The sequence below is a fragment of the Oncorhynchus mykiss genome, chromosome 5, assembly GCF_057628025.1.
Source record: "Oncorhynchus mykiss isolate SJ-2025 chromosome 5, ASM5762802v1, whole genome shotgun sequence".
Lineage (NCBI taxonomy): Eukaryota > Metazoa > Chordata > Actinopteri > Salmoniformes > Salmonidae > Oncorhynchus > Oncorhynchus mykiss.
This window is the reverse complement of record NC_143026.1, coordinates 47,728,009-47,747,500: the sequence shown is the minus strand read 5'-3', so window position 1 is coordinate 47,747,500 and position 19,492 is coordinate 47,728,009. Positions and strand designations below refer to the sequence as shown.

The 19,492-nt window shown below is 47.5% G+C and overlaps 1 protein-coding gene across 1 annotated transcript in view; it reads right to left on the bottom strand.

The window, feature by feature from the left end:
- Nucleotides 1-17,537, bottom strand: part of LOC101268922 (Smad7) — a 24,136-nt gene extending 6,599 nt beyond the window's left edge. The window contains 3 exon segments of the mRNA NM_001281336.1: nucleotides 10,427-10,498; nucleotides 15,290-15,343; nucleotides 16,431-17,537. Of these exon segments, the coding sequence (NP_001268265.1) occupies nucleotides 10,427-10,498; nucleotides 15,290-15,343; nucleotides 16,431-16,899 (595 nt within the window). The 5' untranslated portion in view covers nucleotides 16,900-17,537.
- Nucleotides 17,538-19,492: the final 1,955 nt, after the last annotated feature.

The following is a 19,492-nucleotide window of genomic DNA, read 5'->3' as shown; positions in this document are numbered from 1 at the left end:
CTCAGCTCTCTCAGCTCTCTCCCATGGGCCTGTGGTTGTTTCCCCGTGTTGCATATATGCAGACTATGTCTAATTCCCCTGACTGTCCGTCTGTCAGGCGCTGTGACACAGTGGCTGTAGTGCCGTCTATATGTATGCACAGCCAGGGTTTTTCCCTCTCCAGAGGGGAGGCAGACAGGCAGGCAGGAAAACAAACACACACACAGGGAGAGAGTCAGAGAGGGCCTGCCGTCAGCATGACCACAGAGAGGCAGATGAATTACAGCCCTGAGCTCCGGCCGGTGGCAGCCCTCCTTCTTCCTTCTCTCTGTCTCCCTCCTTCTTCCAGACAGGCTCCGCTCTGCCTTTCTCTGCTCTGCTCTGGGCCCAGGAGGGACATTCCAAACCCCGCCAACACCAGAGCACTGTTTCCACTTACTCTCCCTCCCTCTTTTTCTCTCTCTCTCTCTGCTTTCTTCTTCCCTCCTACTGCAGTAGAGCAGAGTACAGCTCTCTCCTTTTTAACATTTTATCTCCCCCTCTCTCTGTGCATGCTGTTTTTGTTGTCGTAGGCTGGCGTCATTTCAAACGGGGTCGGTCTGAAGGGTACAGAGTGGAACAGAGAGGAGCAGAGGGGGAGCAGGGCACGTTACCCCCTCCTCTTCTACCCCACCACTCCACTCCAACCAAAATAAACGATACACTCTGAAAGACGAAGTGTGTGTCCCAAAGGACACCCTATTACCTATATGGTAAAGTAGTACACTGTATGGGGAGTAGGGTGCCATTTGGGACACAGGCAAATACTTGTGTGGCTGTCCTCTAGTCCCCTCCTATCTACATGAAGAGTACTAGGCTAGGCTGCTGCCATCTGCTCCAAGGCTCTTTGTTTGGCCTGTTTTCTGAGCCAGCCCCTGTTCTTATAGACTCAGGTAGATGGTCTGGAATAATGTCAATACATACTCAGGCTAGGTAATGGAGTTGTTTGAGCCTGGTTTAAACCATCCATCTTCACAAAACCACAAACTCACGGGCCTACGTTAAACCAACCCCCCCCCCCCCCCCCCCCCCCCCCAAAAAGCAGACAAAACTAAAATGATATCACAGTTTTATATTTATCTTACACTAAAAAGAAAAGATTACAAGCTGGTAGTAATGGCATACAGGTCTATATCACCAATGAGACTGCAGAAAAGGAAGCTCTCTCTTTCACAACTTTGAAAGAAGAATGTTCTTTCAGTCCTCCAACAATGTGTAACACCCAGCTCCATTCCACAGGGAAGAAGACGGGCCCTCTTCAACCCCCCACCCCCTGTGGATTACCCCAGCTGTAGCTGAGACGTTTGGGCAGCGGAGGAAGAGATGAGGGGGGAGAGAGAGACTGGAGACAGCGAGCATAGCAGACTGGAAAAGTGAATGATTAATTCTGTCTGACTCCACACTCCGATCATTACTATTTCTGGGTGTCTACACAAACACGCGCACTGTGAGACAGGCACGCGTGCATGCACGCACACGCAGACAAACACCTGAGGCGCACACACACACCGACTCAATACGGCTACCCTGTGTATACAGCAAAGTTATCGCTACTCGTGTATTTATTCCTCATCTAATTATTTTTCAATTATTTCTATTTCTTTCTCTCTGCATTGGTGGGAAGGGCCCGTAAGTAATAATTTCACTGTCAGTCTACACCTGTTGTTTACAAAGCATGTGACAAATACAATTTGATTTGAGGCGTATATAGACATACACACGCCACGGGGGGGCTGGTGAGGGGAGGACGGCTCATAATAATGGCAGAAATGGGAGTGAATGGAACGAACCATGCGGAAAACCGCGTGTTTGATACATTTGATACCACTCCACTGATTTCGCTCTAGCCATTACCACGAGCCCATACTCTCCAAATACGGCGCCACCAACCACCTGAGACGCACAAAGCATTTTGTCATTTTTTGTTCACTTGCTGTTTAACCTTCAACTGTGAGTACAGTTAGGTAAAGACAGAGAGGACACCTGAGAATGAGTTCTTGTTTAGCCTGGCTTTTCAGGTACCCTTCTCTCTCTCTCTCGCTCTCTCTCGACACGGAGGGGGGAGGCGTCTTTCTCTTTCAGTCAGGCAGTCATAGTCTCAACACCCTGCTCCGCCTGTGGGCAAGTCTATTCCAGGGGTCACAGGTCATGACAATACATTCATTTCTGTGTTCTCTTCTTTTCTGTTGCCTGGCCTCGTCTGTCTCTTCCTCTTTTTGACGACAGCTGAACTGACTTTAACGAAAGGACAGGCTGCATACTTTGTCGATCTTAAACCGATCTAGTAGACTGGTACGTATCGATTTCTGAGCACACACACACACACACACACACACGTAACCTTTTTAGGTCCTATAGTTCTTATAAAGTTGGCTTTGTTCTGTGTCTTGTGCAAACATACAAAACAATGTATCGCCACAATACACAAGTGATCAACTATCCCGACTATAGGAGACATGCGGTGCTTGAGCGGTGGAGTCACGTCATATACAGTACAGTCACTGGAACGAAAGGCCCAGCTAGCCGGCTGACATAATTACAGGAGCATAACTTAATGATAATAATTCAGAGGCTCGGCTAGATCCAGGAAGAATACGGTTCTCACACTCACAGGCCAGAAGACAGGCCAAACACACACACACACACACACACACACAGACACTCTGTGGAAGCTCTCGAGCGGCTCCAGGGTGGGGCATGAAGAGTTATTACCCTTCTATAAATGTTATCTTTTTCCTGAGGCATCAGCCCCTCTGACAGCAGCAAAATCTCAAGAGGCATTCCCTCCCCAGCAATTAGCCAAGGTAAACTCCAGCCAGTCTAAACACAACAGAGGAGGAGAGGAGCGAAGGAGAGGACTGGCTCTACTGACCTAGGGCTGGGGAGAGAGAGGGGGGGCATGAGAGAGAGAGGACATGAGTGTCAGAGTGACATCGGCACTAGTATGATGTTCTTGAGAGAGAGAAAGAGGAAGGAGAAAGGGGGGAAAGAGAGAGCGAGAGAGAGAGAGAGCGAGAGAGAGAGGAAGGGAGAAATGGGGGAAAGAGAGAGAGGGAGAGAGAGAGAGAGAGAGAGAGAAAGAGAGAGAGAGAGATGAAGGGAGAAATGGGGGAAAGAGAGAGAGAGAGAGAGAGAGAGAGAGAGAGAGAGAAAGAGAGAGAGAGAGAGAGAGAGAGAGGAAGGGAGAAATGGGGGAAAGAGAGAGAGAGAGAGAGAGAGAGAGAGGAAGGGAGGAATGGGGGAAAGAGAGAGAGAGAGAGAGAGAGAGAGAAAGAGAAAGAGAGAGGAAGGGAGAAATGGGGGAAAGAGAGAGAGAGAGTGCGTGACAGTGTTGATTTGTTTGCTAGGCCCTGTCCTGTTCCCATAGGGTGCCAATCAATGAAGGGGGAAACGTCTAATTAGGGAAGAAGTATTACATAACAGGGAAGATGTCAGCAGCTCTTTCCTCCAGTCCAGGAAGTCTGTCCATACAGACATACGAGCCCAATTCGCAGGAAGGGGACATGAGTGGCTGCACATACACAAAGGGGGGGGGGGGGGGGGGGGGGCATGCAGCTAGTGTTTCTAACTTATTTATAAATCTGAACAAATGCGTACAATAAATCAAAAATAACTAGTACCCGGCAACCACAGGGACACATCTTCTCAGAGAGGGAACTATAGAGCCCTGCTTTTATCATTACTCCACAGGCCAACCCAGAGGTCACTTATGTGAGGATCACAGGAATTTCAGCACTGGCCCAGCATGGGACTGGATACATGGAGCAGGTTTGGGGTCAATTTCATTTAAATCCAGTCAATTCAGGAATTGACTAGATTGAAATTGACCCCAAACCTGCTCCGTGTCCAGTCCCATGCTGGGCCAGCGCTGTCAGTCAAACTAGTATTCCTCAGAACTATATTCAGGATGTGCAGCCTTCCCCATGCCAGAGCCTTGCTCTCTAACCAGACCCGTCTCTCTGTAACAATTATCTCTACTTCCACCACGCGGGGAGGGGGACGACGACAAACCCACCGCCCGGCCCCTTCCTAGTTCCTATACCCCCCCCAACCTCAGTCACAATACCCCTGCCCTTCCCTTCCTACCCCGGCCCAGGCTGGCTAACTGATTTATTATTCCAACACTACATCATTTGTGAGGGAGGGAGGGAGGTGGAACCCCCCCCCCCCCCCCCCCCACCCCGGCCGAGACGTCCCTGAGCGACAGAGTAAACAAACACTGCAGGGTGGAGAAGGAGACGGTGCTGGGCATGCAGGCAGGAATGATGATATCATCATGGGTCCTTCACCCCACCACAGAGATGCCCAGAGCAGGGCTTGACTAGAACCCTGTCCCTCTGACACCGCTGTAGCCGGAGCGACACAGACAGAACAACCGGCAGCATTGTTCTACATCAGGATGTCAGGGATCTCCGTGGGAACCAAACCGGCGCCAGGCTACACTGCCACGGCAACGACCATAGTGCTGCCTGCCAGGCAACCAGTCAGGCCAGTTGGGCACTAAAAAACTATTTGTTGATGTTTTAAAAGCATAACTGATTATTAAATACTATCCGTGGTACATTTATGTGGTTTAGGGTTAGGGCAGATCTATGAGTTCCCCTGAACCACAGCCACTTCCTAGAGACCTGGGCATAGGTATGTGGATGGGACAGAGACCGTACTGTCTGTCATGCAGGCAGGCAGGCATGGGTGCCGGTACCCAGACCTCTGCTGTAACCAACCAGCTTTACTGACGGATTACACATGAATGGTCTGGCTGGCTGTGGTTGGAAATAGCAGAAAGAGGAGAGAGAGCACGTTGCACAGAAATCTCTCTCTCTACCTCGCTCTCCCTCCACCTCTCTCTTTGTGGCTAGGGGACTGGCGGTGGTGAGAAAACACGCCAGGGAGAAGGAATGTTCCCCTCTCCCTTTTGATCATCTCCATATAATGAGTTATGTGAAAAGCCGCTGCCTTCGAGCCGCCGAGGCCAAACAATGGCCACCTTGTTCCCTGCCGGCCTCCCACCAACTCTCTCTCAGAACACCACACAGCTACATAACCAAGTCCCACCCAAACCTTTCACTCTTCTCTGCCTGCCCAAAGGTACAACCGAAAAAAGAAACTCTCTACCCGTGAAGAACTCACACACAACTAAAGGCAGGGCCTCTGCCTGGCCAGAGGTAGAACTCACACACAACTAAAGGCAGGGCCTCTGCCTGGCCAGAGGTAGAACTCACACACAACTAAAGGCAGGGGCCTCTGCCTGGCCAGAGGTAGAACTCACACACAACTAAAGGCAGGGGCCTCTGCCTGGCCAGAGGTAGAACTCACACACAACTAAAGGCAGGGCCTCTGCCTGGCCAGAGGTAGAACTCACACACAACTAAAGGCAGGGCCTCTGCCTGGCCAGGGGTAGAACTCTTGTCAACTCTGTTCGGCGCCCCTCAAGCCTAGAGCAAAGGAATCTGACTGAACTGGGGATGGAAACGTTGAGGGTAATAAATATAGTTGAGGTTAGGGTTGGACATGGGGATAGGAGCCTTACAGAACAGTCACAGGGTGGGTTTGTGTGATTTCCTGGGGGCCTAGCCTGAGCCTGGGCATTTACTACTAATGTGTAGAGAGCCTGAACAACTGGACTGGTTTTCCTCTTCAATCCTCCCCCTCTCACAGTTTTTCAGATTCATGCACCATAATGACAGTGGGTGGGGAACCGTGGACGGCCAGAACCAAATTAACTCCCTGCCCGCCAAGAGAACTCCTTGGCCGCAGCTCTTGGAGAGGAAGTGGAAAGTAATGAAAGTTCCTCGCTCAGCGCAGCTCAGTCAACTGAGAAACACACAGATCGCCTTCCAAATGGCAACCTATTCCCTGTATAGTGCACTACTTTTGACCAGAGACCCACGCGGTCAAAGTAGTGCACTATACAGGGAATAGGGTGCCATTTGGGACGCAAACACCGAGGAGAGGGCTGTTTTGAAATTACAGAGAGAGAAAGAACTGCTTCTCCTTTGACCCTGCCTTTTCCCCTCTCTGCAAGTAAGAAAAACAAAGGAGAGAAATAAAATAAGTTTGGGGATTGAACTGAAAAGCTAGAGAAGGTTGAAGTCAAGATGTTTGGCCATTTGATTAATCAGGGATCTCTCTAAACTGTGACGAACTGGGTGTTCTGTTCAGCCTAACTCTCTCTCTCTCTATCGTTTTACTGACTTGACTGTCTTCAATGTTTGCTTTCCATTCAGAGGAGGCCACCCTCATCTCCCTCCCTGTTCATTGCCTTTTCCTCAAACACATGAGGTAATTTCCTGTGACTGCCTGTCCTTTCCTTCTCTGTTAACCCAAACAAGACAGGAATGTAACTAACGGGGGACTGTAGACTGTGGCTGCTCTGTTGTAGCTGTTCTCTGGAGAGGTTCACCTCCACCACCTCGCCGCTCAGAGTGGGGCCTGGGGACAACAAGGAGCTAGCTGACAACGCAGAGACTGAGAATCTGGCACAGGGTGGAAGGACTGAGAGAGGCGAGGTATAGGCTGTAAGACTTAAACATTGAAGGCAAGACGGAAAGAGAAAAGGTACAGACTGAGTAGGTTTTTATACTTTAGTACCGTAACACCAAGTACTAACATAGTACCAAGAGACAGGCTCCGACAGCCTGGTCTCACTGGTCTCCACGGTCAACTTGACGGTGGGAAGAAGAAACCCCATTAAAATGTTACCAGAGTCACCGGGCCTATTCCTTATGTTAAGCGGCTAATAGCCAGTTCAGAGGGGCTAGAGGCTGGGTTCGCTAGCTAACAGTTTAATAATGTACTTCAACCTAAATTTAACTTGCTGAGAAGAGGAAGCTAGGCTAGCGCCTGTGTGACAGTAGGCTGACATCCAGTGTGTGTGTGCGTCCTGTCAGCCTGCCAGCCAGCCAATGTCCCTGTGTGGGTCATTCTATCCCAACGTCTGACGGCCAAGGCCGTGGCATGTCTCACGCACGGGCACACGCACGCACACACACACGCCTGTCAGCTCAGCGCCACCACAGCAGAGCAGTGAGCCAGAAGGATCAGGTTACAACAGGCACTCCGGGGTCATTCCTAGCCGGCACCAGCCAGGCATGCCACCTCCGGCTTTGAACCCGACCCCCACCACTACTCACACGCACAGAGTCCCAGCCACTCACGACCCAGACCCATAGAATATAGAGGAGATACAACACCTAACCCCCCTCCGACCCTGTCGCCCACAGACAAAGTCATATGGCCCCCCCAGCACTCCTCCCGCACAGTGCACCAAGGACAGGAGACAGAACAGCTTGCCCCCCTGTGACCTGACTGTGTCCACCCTCCCCCCCCCCCACCCACCCACCCACAGGAGATACAGTACATACAACACCTAATCCTTTCCTCACCCCCACCTCACAGTCTACACCTCCCCTGTTTCCCGATGCTCGGCGCCCACCCCAATGTACACACTACGAATCACCAATAGTCGCTATGCCATTACTATACTATGTAGCACTTTGTGACATCTGCTGATGTAAAAAGGGTTTTATAAAAACGTTTGATTAATTACTATACCCCCCCCTCACCCACTCAGCAAGGTCCGCATCCACATCCCCAAACTAATATTTGAAACACTTCAGCCATGAATATTACTTTAAAATACAACAATCACAAACTGAACAAGAAACACAAAGCCCACCCTGCCTGGGGTAGGGGACCTGACTGTGCCAGGAGAAGAACCATGAGTAGGAGGGGGAGGAACTGGAGCAGAGAGACAGGGGCCAACAGATACAAAAGAACAGACCCACTACTATGGCCAAATTCTGGTCTCTGTCCATCCGGGACTCGTGACCCTCTGTCCTAGCCTCCGGCCCAATCCTGGGCCCAGCCCCGGCCCACTGCCAGTCTCTCCGGCCATCCCTGGCTCGCCTCCCTCTGCTCCACTCGGATGACGTGCTAGAGGAGGCTTTAATGTTCCTAGTCTGGCAGGCAGCCTAGTTTGCATTTGTGCTTGTCACTGTCACATTGATGTTAACTCCTTAATAACCCTGCTTTCCAGGACAACAGAAAGCCCGAGGTTAGGGACAGGGACGAGTCTGGGGCTCGGGGCCTCCCACCAGAATATATTCCTACCAGTGCAGACCAGCTCCACAGTAACTAGCGTGTCTTCCTCCCACTAGATAATCTATAGCAGAGCACTAGTCTGTCTCACCATCCTGACCCTGAGCCAACCAGACCACAAAGGTGGAGAGAGAAAGACAGAGAGAGGATTTGCTATTGCTCTTTTATCCCCCATAGTTTTTCTTTCTCTCTCTTTGTTAGCTTTTTATTTGATTTAACCTTTACTTAACTAGGCCAGTTAAAGAACAAATCCTTATTTACAATGACTGCCTAGACCGGCCAAACCCGGACGACGCTGGGCCAATTATGCGCCATCCTACGGGACCCCCCAATCACGTCCGATTGTGAAACAGCCTGAATTCGAACCAGGGTGGCTGTAGTGACGCCTCCAGCACTGAGATGCAGTGCCTTAGACCGCTGCGCCAGTCGGGAGCCCAAAGTGATTTCTTCCAAGTATTTCATTTACGGTTGTGTGCAGCCAAAATACTGTTCAGTTCACAAATATTGCAAGGTTATTTTGTGTTTTTTTTATTTAGGAATATAAAAATCTCAATGTGCGAGTTACTTAGGCTGAGGTAATCTTCATTGAATGTCATATTCCAATTTCAATAGGCTGTGTACTGTGTGTGTAACAGCAGTACCATCCTCCCTCCCTCCCTCTCTTCTTCTGTAAATACGTCTGGGTAGCAACATAAAAAGGGCAAAGTGAGTGAATTAAAAGGTCAACATGGAGCCTCCGGGAGGGGCATGTTTCTTTTGTGAGAGCCCCGGGGGGAGCACAGTTTTCTTCCCTTGCCAGAGAAATCAAATCCTTGGCTCCAGGCACCCAGGCCCTTTCCTCCCTCACTCCCTCCCTGCCGCCCCCCTTCCCTCCCCTCACTGAGCCCCATTCACTAGGGCTGGCCGCCCTGCCTTGGCTCAGCCAGGAAGGAAAACAGGGGAGGGGTGCATGCCTGAGGGAGGAGAAGAGGAGGGAGAGGAGGAGAGGGGATTAGCTAGTTAGACTCCAGTCTAGGATTTCACAGTGTGCACTGGGGTTCTAAGAAACAGGCTAAAAACCTCTCCACAACAGAGAGACCGAGAGCTGCGCTTTTCTGTTTCAGGGGGCTTTGTTTTCTCTGTGTTTATACACTCAGCCAGACAGCCAGCCCAGCTTACAATCTAAGTCCCCAATCTAAAAAGCCCCTATCTGGAGACTGCTGACCCTCCCCCCCCGTCCCTCAAAGCCAACACCAGCTCCTCTCCTAAACAAAGGAGGGGAAAAAATACGCAGTGAGCAAGCTAAGCACCCCAACCAACTGACATAAAAAGCCTTTAAAGTCTCTGTAATGAGAAACATCTGAACGAGAGAGAGAGAGAGAGAGAAAGCACAGCTAGGCTGGAGGAGTGAATTCTTCACCCCCCCCCCCCCTCTTTCTTCCACCCCCCCTCCACCTCATAAACACTATGTTATCCGCTTGCCTCTGGGTGGGGGGCGAGGTGGAGAGAGACGTGAGAAAGGTGGTACAGCCTACAGGATTATGGGAGAAAATGTAAGACTTAAGAGGCCGTCCAAAAACACCTCCCTCCCTCAGGTAAAGAATATATTATTACTACCAGAGAGGGACAGAGTGAGACAGAGAGAGGGACAGAGTGAGACAGAGAGAGGGACAGAGTGAGACAGAGAGAGAGAGACAGAGAGCAGTAGCACAGGTTAATAAGGGTAGCAGACCCCCCCTCCCCCTGCTAGCTGAGTGCATTGTGTTCAGAATAACGTGGACTCAACCCCATGACCAGCCAACCTTAACCAACCCTTTAAGCAGCTTGCATGTCTGTGCTCATGTTCCCATGGAGGGTATAGTAATGAGGGCTTCATCCATCTTTAGATGCTGTGGCCCCTTGTCATCCACTGATGACACGATTATCGCCTCACAAAATGTATACACACACATACACACACACGACGTAACATCTCAGCTCAGATCCCCATCCCAGGCAAAATCAAGAAGAGTGCAAACACACGCACACACTATACAGCGCTCTCTAAAGCAAACAGAGTTTTTTCCCTGTTTGGATTACATTAAACAAAACAGCATGAGGGAAAATGAAAGGAGGAACAGAGAAGAACGCTTGTTCAAAGAGCCGGGAGGAATTTGTGTGGATTGGATCTCTTGAAACACGCCTCCCTTCTTTCATTACAGCGAGGAGGGGAAGTAGGGGCCCCTCCAATGAGCCACTGCATCATGACAGAGCGAGAGAGGGAGGATGGGAGGGAGAGAGAAAGAAAGAAAGAAAGAGAAAAATAAAAACCAACGGGCTTGTGTCTTACCTGAGAGCCCCACGGGGGCCGAGTAGGTAGTTCCTCCAGTCTCAGTGGATGAAGGCCCCGAGTCTAGTGAATCTGAACGAAGAGAGAAGGACAGAGAGAGAGAGAGAGAGAGAGAGAAAAGTGTGTGTGTTAGAATGAGAGATCAACCACAGTGTGAGCAGAGAGAGCAGCTGTGAGAAGCTGTGAGAAGCTGTCAATCACACAGTGAAATCAATGCCTAATGAAGACACTGGACCACTGAACTCTGGGAGTCACTCAGTCAGTTCAGACAGCTAGCCAGGAGCCCTACTAATAACCTCACAGATCCACACACACACACACACAGCTCACTCCTACGAACTCACTGCACTTCTTTCTGGTGAAATGACCCCCAAAATACACCAGTAGTAGATACATATTTGTTTGTCGTTTGTAGCTTTGTAATTGTACAGAATTTCAGACAGAACATTTGATAGCAAAATAATATGACGCAAAACAAAAGCGATCAGATTCTTAGCATGCTAGTTAGCCGGACAGACACATCAAGTCTTAGCAGCCCTTCACCAGATATGAATAGAAGTGACTACTAAAGCGGGAGGCCTGCCCTGTGACGGCCTTCAACACTAGCCACCACTAATCCCATAATCCTCTGCAGTCTTCACTCAGAGAGACAACTAGAGCGGCCATGTTGGAGCAGAGAGAGGGAGAGAGACATAGCGAGGGAGGGGGGGCTGGCAGTGGCTCTGACGACAGGCTCTGGCAGGTCTCGACACACACAGCACTTTAAAACATACAGCAGCGCCCCTGCTCTGTTCCTTCTCCCAGTCCCAACCCCGTAAAAACCAACCACTCCTCCACAACACAATCACATTTTCCTTTTTCCCTCAAACTTTCTAAGAGGCCCAGAATAAATAAATGCCTGGCTTGGAGGGAAAAGAGGCGTTGACTTGAAAAACATGTCCGACTCCACTGCAGCCGAGCACTACTTCATCAGAGCCTGGTTGTGGCCCAAAATGGCACCCTATCCACTGGATAGTGCACTACCTTTGACCAGAGCCCTATAGGACTCCCTACGGGCCCTGGTCAATAATGCACTACATTTGGGAATAGGGTGCTATTTAGGACACTGCCAGACCAAGTCTCTAATAGGAGTATACAGGTTAGCAGGATACACTCCATCAAAACCCAAAACAATGAAGGAAACAGGAAATAGCCCCAGCCTTGAAAACTGTGTATAGCGCATTTTCTTAATGGCATACTAGCCAACAGAGGAAACTCTGGCTCCCTCTCCTCTCCTCCTTGCCCCCCCCCCCCCCCAACAGGAGATGTAGCAGCAAGGGAGATGGGTATTACACTTGTATGTAGTGTTTATAGCTCCTCTACGTAGTGTAATAACTTTTCTATGCAGCGTTATTATTTGTCTATAAGACGACTACTGACGCAACGGTCTGTGCGAGTCAGTAATGAATCTGTTCCGATATGTGGACTGTGTCTCAGCCTCCATAGGATCCAAAAAGACTCTGTCAAAACGGTACTGTGGTCAACCTAACGAGATACAGGGCCATGGTCAAGCAGCCTGCCTCTCTTTCATGGCTGTCCAATGAGGCAGGCCTGGTTTCCTGGGCACGGTTCACCACAGTACCCGGGGCTGAGGTGGAGCTAGTCCAGACCAAAAACCTGGAAGACCTACTGAGAGAGAGAGATGGAGGGGGGTTGGAAGAGCGAGTGAGATGTAGATAGAAAGTCACAGGGACGGGGTGTAAAACAGATAGAAACAGAACATTTGGAAAAAAAAGAGTGTGGGAAAGAGGTGAACTGAGTGATTTAAAGTAAGTGACAGAGAGAGAGAGAGAGACAGAGAGAGAGAGAGCGAGAGAGAGAGAGAGACAGAGAGAGAGAGAGACAGAGAGAGACAGAGAGAGGGGGGGGGGGGGGAGAGAGAGAGAGAGAGACAGGCAGCTAGCGTTTTACGACGGCAGCTTTTGATACTGCCCATTTTTTGGCAGTGTGGCGAGACAGACTGACACGTCCATCCGAATCCTGTTCCTTAAACAACTTCTCTCTCTGTCCTTCTCCCCCCCCCCCCCCCCCCCACACACACACACACACACTCTCCTGTTCAGATTTACGCATGCGGCAACAGAAACTGAAACACACACCGCTGACTACCCTTTGACGTGTCTGTTTTTTGATAGGCAAATGATTGTAGCATAAACTTCAGACATTGGAATCATCAATGCACTGCTAAGCTCTTATTATTGACGGACTATTGATCATCTGCTGCTTATGTCCTGTTGGCAAACTGTCCACACACACTCAGACTTGCAGTGCCTCTGGTATGGCAGTTAGTCTATTGAACTTGGCCCGTGACCAACCAGCTCCTACCTGGGTCCAGTGAGAACTGTCTGTCTGCCTCTGTCTGTCTCTCGAGAGGATCCTTGTCCTCGTTGTACATGGCTGGCTCTGCTGGTCAAGGACACAAGCCTTGCAACATCATGCCTCTAACCCCAGTGGAGTCAACGTTCACACACACACACACACACACACACACACACACACACACACACAGTACAACCCACACACAGTACAACCCACACACAGTACAACCCAAGGCCAGGCAGAGAAAAAAAAATGATACTAAACACACCTATACCTCTCATTCTAAGTGTTATATATGCAGGTACACACTGTAGTGGCACTCCACCATTGTGCTGTGGGAGAAAAGCAATGTGGTATTCCTCCTATTGTGGCGTGATGAGGCAGGACATTGCAATGCAGACCAGACCACCATGTAATCCAGTAAGACGTTAGCATGGTAATGTGGCCTGTTGAAACAAATTGTGGTAGGGAGTCAGAGGACTAAATAGAGCTGGAGTGGACACACACACAAGCGCACGGGCACACGGAAGAGGAGTCAGAGCCTACATAAAGTGGGAGGACTGGATGACTGACAGCTCCCTTGGCCCAGAGGGAATACCCATGTCTGTCTTTCAGGCATCTCATCTGTCCTCTACATCTAGGCTCAATGTGTGTGTGTGTGTGTGTGTGTGTCTCCGTAGCCCAGCCACGCTCCACTCCATTGTCCTATTAATATCTGTCCTCTCTCACACACTTTAGTTTCCCTCTCTCTCTCTCTCTCTCTCTGCTATATTAACATAGACTAAACCCTCGAAGAATCGCAGCTGCACATGAACATCCTTTCTTTTCTTTCCCTATGTTCAATGAAAGACACTTTCTCCTTCTCTGCTGCTGCTGTTGGGGAAACTTCTGCTGCTTCCTGCTCTATTGTTTCCCTGGGCTTTTCCTCCCTGTCTTGTTGTTTTCCTCGGTCTCTCTTTCTTCTTTCCTCCTCACCACAACCAGATGAGCGACTAGAGTGTGTGTGTGTCGTTCTCTCATTGGGGACATGGCGTATTCATCCACATCACTCACTGAGAAGCGACACTCCAAAAAGAGCAGCGGAAGTGTAGTAAACGGTTAATGGAGCCCTACAAGCATCCTCACAGGAAGCTGCCTCCCAAACGATTTCTTCCTACCCCCGGGACCCTATTACCTATATAGTGCAACAACAACAACAAAAATGTTTAAAGTAGTGTACAATATAGGGAATAGTGTAGTATTTGGAACGTCCCCTCTGTGCGGCCTGATCGGGGCCATGCAGGAAACCCAAAAACTGTCTGATTCATAAAAGGAGTGACTCACTCACGGCCGCCGCCAAAAACACTTCAACTCACGACCTCGTCCTCGCTTAACTCAACACTGTCTCTTGATTCTCTATCTATTAAATGACAAACACGTATCTAATGGTTTCATTTCAATGTTTAACATACACATGACATCTACCTGACCATAGTAGAGCAAGCTGTAAGGATTCATTCCATTTCAGGCATGGATGAGCTCCATGATAGACTGCAGCAGCAACACACACAGCAATTCAATATCTACCAACTTCGCTTTTTTTGGCAGACACTTCCTTCTAAAATGGCTCACGGGCTAAACCACAGGCCTGCATACACACATTAAGAGCTCCAAACACACGCACACGTGACACTCCCAACCCCTCAGCTGTAATCTACAGTCAGAATAATTCTACAGATAAAACTGGGCTCCAGAAATCTTTGTATTTTCCCCTTGTGTGATCCACATCTCCCCCTAAACTGTCTCCCTTCACTGGAGCTGCCCCCCCACGGCGTGTGCATCTTGCGTGTGTGTGATTGTTTGTGTGTAACCTCCCTGCGTGTGTCTCCTCTCTCCCTGTCCTCTGGTGCCAATGCTGTTTATCTGTCCTGCTAGGTCATCCCCTCCAGCCCAAAGTTTGTGCAGACAGACAGCCACTACAGAGCTGGTGCCGGTCTGGAATGGGCCCTGGCCTTGGCTACCTGCCATTCTATTACAGGGCCCTGATCGGCACTGGGCTGCATGGCGCGGGCAGGCATGCCACTCTCAGTCTGACTACCATCATAAATCAAAACAGAGCGAGGAGCATTTCCATATACACACAGAGCAGAACTCAATGCACCTAATAGTGTGAATGACTTGAGCTAGTATGAGACTTCCTTTTTCACTAGTGTCATAATAACACATTGTTTAGAAATGACTGGGCAAAAGTATAATGTTGTTGTAATGACTTATGTTTAAAACCTATAATAAGTTATAGGCCTATAATGTGCCTTTTTAATTTCTACAAATGGAATGTAAGTATAATTTTCATAGAAATGAAGTGGAAACAACGTTGATTAAACCAGTGTGTGCCCAGTGGGTATACTCATTGGAAAAATACAAACACAACCAGAAACCTCAACATATGTAGCCTACATTCAAGAAACATTCTTGAAAAACGACTCTTTCTTTTTTAAAGAAAAAAGAAGTAATAATAAAACTCACCGGGTGGTTTAAGAAAGTCCATTGGGTATCGGGAATAAGGCGGAGGGGGAGACTCTGAAAACGAAATGAAAGAAGGCATGAGAAAAGGGGTCCAGGGGAAGAGAGAAACTTATGATAACAGTTTGCATTCTTTTGGAAAACTGTTTGTGTTAGCAGTGAGGGTTGGAGGCAGGGCAGGCAGCAAGGCTGCCTTGATATCTGGTGGAGAGATAAACAGGGGGCGTCTGGCGCCAGCCTCCAGGCGACTATCTGACTAGGCTCCGACTCAGGCTGTGGAGATACGGCTCTCTTTTGGCTCACAACAGAACAGGACACTCCAATCGGAATCGTTGCCGGGCTGGCTGCAAGCAAACTAACTTGGTCCAGACTGACTGTCAAATACACAAGATAGTCTACATGAAAGGCTACGTGAAAGGTCATTTAAAATAGTTCAACTTTGTGTAGGTCTCGTGTGTTATATTATAGGCCTGTTGTTAGTAGTACTTCTGACATGAAAACATTAAAGTACAATCAACTCGATTTGTTTTACGAGACAAAACTTGGGAAACCACATTTAACATGTGTAGTAGGCCTTGCATTCGGTATAATAAATATAATATAAACATATAGGCCTTTTTTAATTCTTTATAAGCGTTTCCAAGTAGATTTTAAAGCAAAAACAAATATATAAATACAATTAAAAAACAATAACTTGGCCAAGCTTTGCCAAACCAATAAAGAGATGACATAATATAATATACTGGACATAATGTAATTACAATTGCATTGACCTTTGTAATCTCTGCATTACTTGCGAGGAGTCATTCAAAGCAAATCTAGATTTGTATTATATCCCAGATAGATAAATAATAAAACGGGGGACTTCTGCCATATGGTCATGACATGATGATGCTGATAAAACTGTTCTAACGTCACACCAACCAAGTCTGACCTATGCTATTGCAATAGACACCACCGGTAAATTGTGTCAACATGTCTGGCAAAGTGACATGCCAATCAATTTGCCCATATAATATATAATAGTGAAACAGATAGACCATGCATATAATTAGCAATAACAGATGTTTTTTCCCCCTTCATGTTATTATTTTTTGTAAAAATAAAAAAAAACAGCATTAACGGTCCGTGTATGTTAACTTACCGAGTTCACAAAGCCTGCTCATGTGGTGAGGATTGCAGCAAACGAGTTCTGGGTTAATTTTCCCATAGGATTCACAGCAAGGTAGCCTTTTTAATTCCGAGCAATGCCTGAGGTCCGACCACCGAAACACTTTGTAGAGCAGCAAGGGGAGGGAATAAGACTGCTGACCCAGTTTGGTGTCCACTTTGCTGGGTAGGAGCAGGCAGGGGCTCCGTGCACCCCCCTTTGACTCCACCGCTTGCAAGAGCCCCTCTAATTGTTTCTCTTTGATTTTTTTCAGTATCGAGTGGGTCAGGGCTTTCAATTCAGCCTCCGTTCCGGCGCTAGTTTTCCCGGCAACCTTCGTCGATTTACCCATACAGCAACCCCGGGATCCATGCGTTCGTGTATCCGTCTCCCCGTCGCCCTCGACGGGCGCACGGCTCCTCCAGAGTCGCCGGACGAGCCCCGTTCGTTTGGTCCTAAACATGCGGGACGAAAAGAGGGTTTCCCGGCTAAAAAACGAGCATGATGTCCGCAAATCATGAAGATTCCGGGATCCGAGTCCAGGCAACGACAAGCAGCCTGAGATATTATTATGGAGAAACTGGGAGGTGGAGAAGCAAAGAAAATCTGTAGCATACGCCAGTCTAATTTTCTCAAAACTAAACCCCACAAAAAAAAAAAATGTCAAGGCTCCTGCCGTGATAGTAACCTTCTCTGTAAAGAGAAATTAACCATCACCTTAACGGTATTATTATAACACTATAATAGGCCTACTGCTAATACACAGCTATATCGAAACATAAATCTTAATGTCAATGTAGGAACGCTGAGCATCTAGAATACAAAATAGCAGCATAGAGAAATTGTTACAATGTAGAGCTAGGCTACTGTGAACATTAAATGCTACATTCGTTCCATTCCATCAGTGTGCTATGTATAAAGAAAAACATTGTAACATTACTTTGCGCGTATGGTTATGAGTAGGATTTTTTTTTGTGGTATTCTGAGCCAATAGGCTAAATATCCTGGTAAAATACTATAATTATTATATCCACGAGAAAAAAAACGAAGCTCGCCCGTTTTCTTTAGAAAAAAAAATAATCCACACAACCCTTGATCCGAGAGCAAAAAGGCTTTAACAAAGGCCGGTGTCTATGTTTTTTTTATCCCCTATCTTCTAAATATCATAACCGTCTGCACATGATGTGATCTTCCAATATAGATTTAGATGTTACGAGAGAAGGAAAGGATCCTCCAAAAACAGATCCAAAGCGAATGAGCAAATCCAAAACTGGAGCCGCTGAGGTGCCAGACAGAAATCTACCCCGAGTAGTAGAGGTAGTTGCGTTTCCGATTGAATACCGAACAGTCTTGATTACAATAATTACCTACAGCCTATATATCTTCTAAATATCCCTTGGTAAATTAATCCAGCCACTTTTCGGAATGAATTTCTGTAATCGGAGGAATAAAGCGAGTGGAGTTTGACAAAGAAGTGATGAGATCGTCAGAAAAGGTCTGCGAATGACTCGGATAGCTCAAGTGCCCTTGCCTTCTCTCACTCGCTCTCTCTTTCTCTGACTCTCTGTGCTCTTAGCTGTGTCCTCCGGTGCGCATTGGCGCGCCCCGTCACGTGGTTGTCTAGACACCCTGTCGCTTAAAAAAAATGATTGTCTTGCGCAAACAAGAGATCAAGTAGCTTACATACAGAGAATTCGTTGGGTGAGGAAAAGTTTCAATTTCCAGAAATTACAAAGTAACAAAATATAAAAACAAGGCGAAAATATCACGTGGTGGGGGGGTATGGAGCTAGAATGGCTATTTTACTATATAAATGAAACACACTCTCTCTCTCTCTCTGAAAGAGAGATAAGGGTTGATTCAGGGTAATAGTTGTCCAAACATTATGATTTGTTTTAACTTTTATTTACTTTGCGCCATATGATCACATTAATGCAGTGGGCATAAATATAAATAGGCTAACTATGATTGACATTGATCATAACACAATAATATTGTTGGTATTATAATATATTGTATTATAATTATATATTGTAATATATTATATTGTTGTTATTGTTATTAGGCTATTATTATTATTATGTTTCCCTTTAATGGTGGGTAACCTAGTTGCACGGTCTCAACCTTTTTCCCCTGAATGGTCTCAACGAACTACTGCCTCCCTCTGGTGACAGTTATTTCCCTGTGAAATACATCTGACATAGGTTACCTACTTATTTATTACACATTTGGCTACTGATCATGGACAAGTTCACTGTTATTGTACAAAACGTTTTGTTGTATTTTTTCTTAGATAATATCCCACACTTGGGTTGTCTACCCTGTCTATCATTGTCAGAGACTGGTGACTGTTGCCAATCAACAGATTATAGGCCTACAGTAGTAGTTTGCTAATCTCAGTTTGCCTGAGTAGGTTACTTTCACATCTACATTATCAGATCAAATTTTAAATTGGAACCTATAAGCATTTCACTTCACCCGCAATAACATCTGCTAAATATGTGTATGTGACCAATATAATTCTATTAACATAGGCTAATCGTCTGGACTGGAGCACCACCATTTGAAATAGCCTACAGTAGCCTAATGGGACCGGAAACCTAACTATGGGGCCTAGCCTATAGTTTATATCTTTCTTGTGCTGGGGAAATGTGTAACATTTCCTGTTGATACATCCAGCCTGATAGTATAGACTAATAGGGATCCTACCATCTGATTCAATGTAGCTAAAATTATTTAGAAGAGAGACCGAAGCTTAATTGTAAAACATCATCCAAATTACAGAATAAAGAGAATGCAACACCTATTTATCTATACTTGGGGTGTGGAAAGGAGACAGAAGACTACCTTCCCTCCCCAAAGTCTACAAATCTCTACCAAAAGGAATGACAACATATGTCCCCTTTAACTGACTCGTTGGCTGTACAGACAGGTCTGTCTCTGAGTTGGTCGGTGTGAGTAAATTGAAGAATGCTGTCTGCTGTAGCCTAATTGTGTGCTAGACATAAGGGGAGGAGACGCAGGCAGGCAGCAGTAGCCTACTATGTTAATGTGGG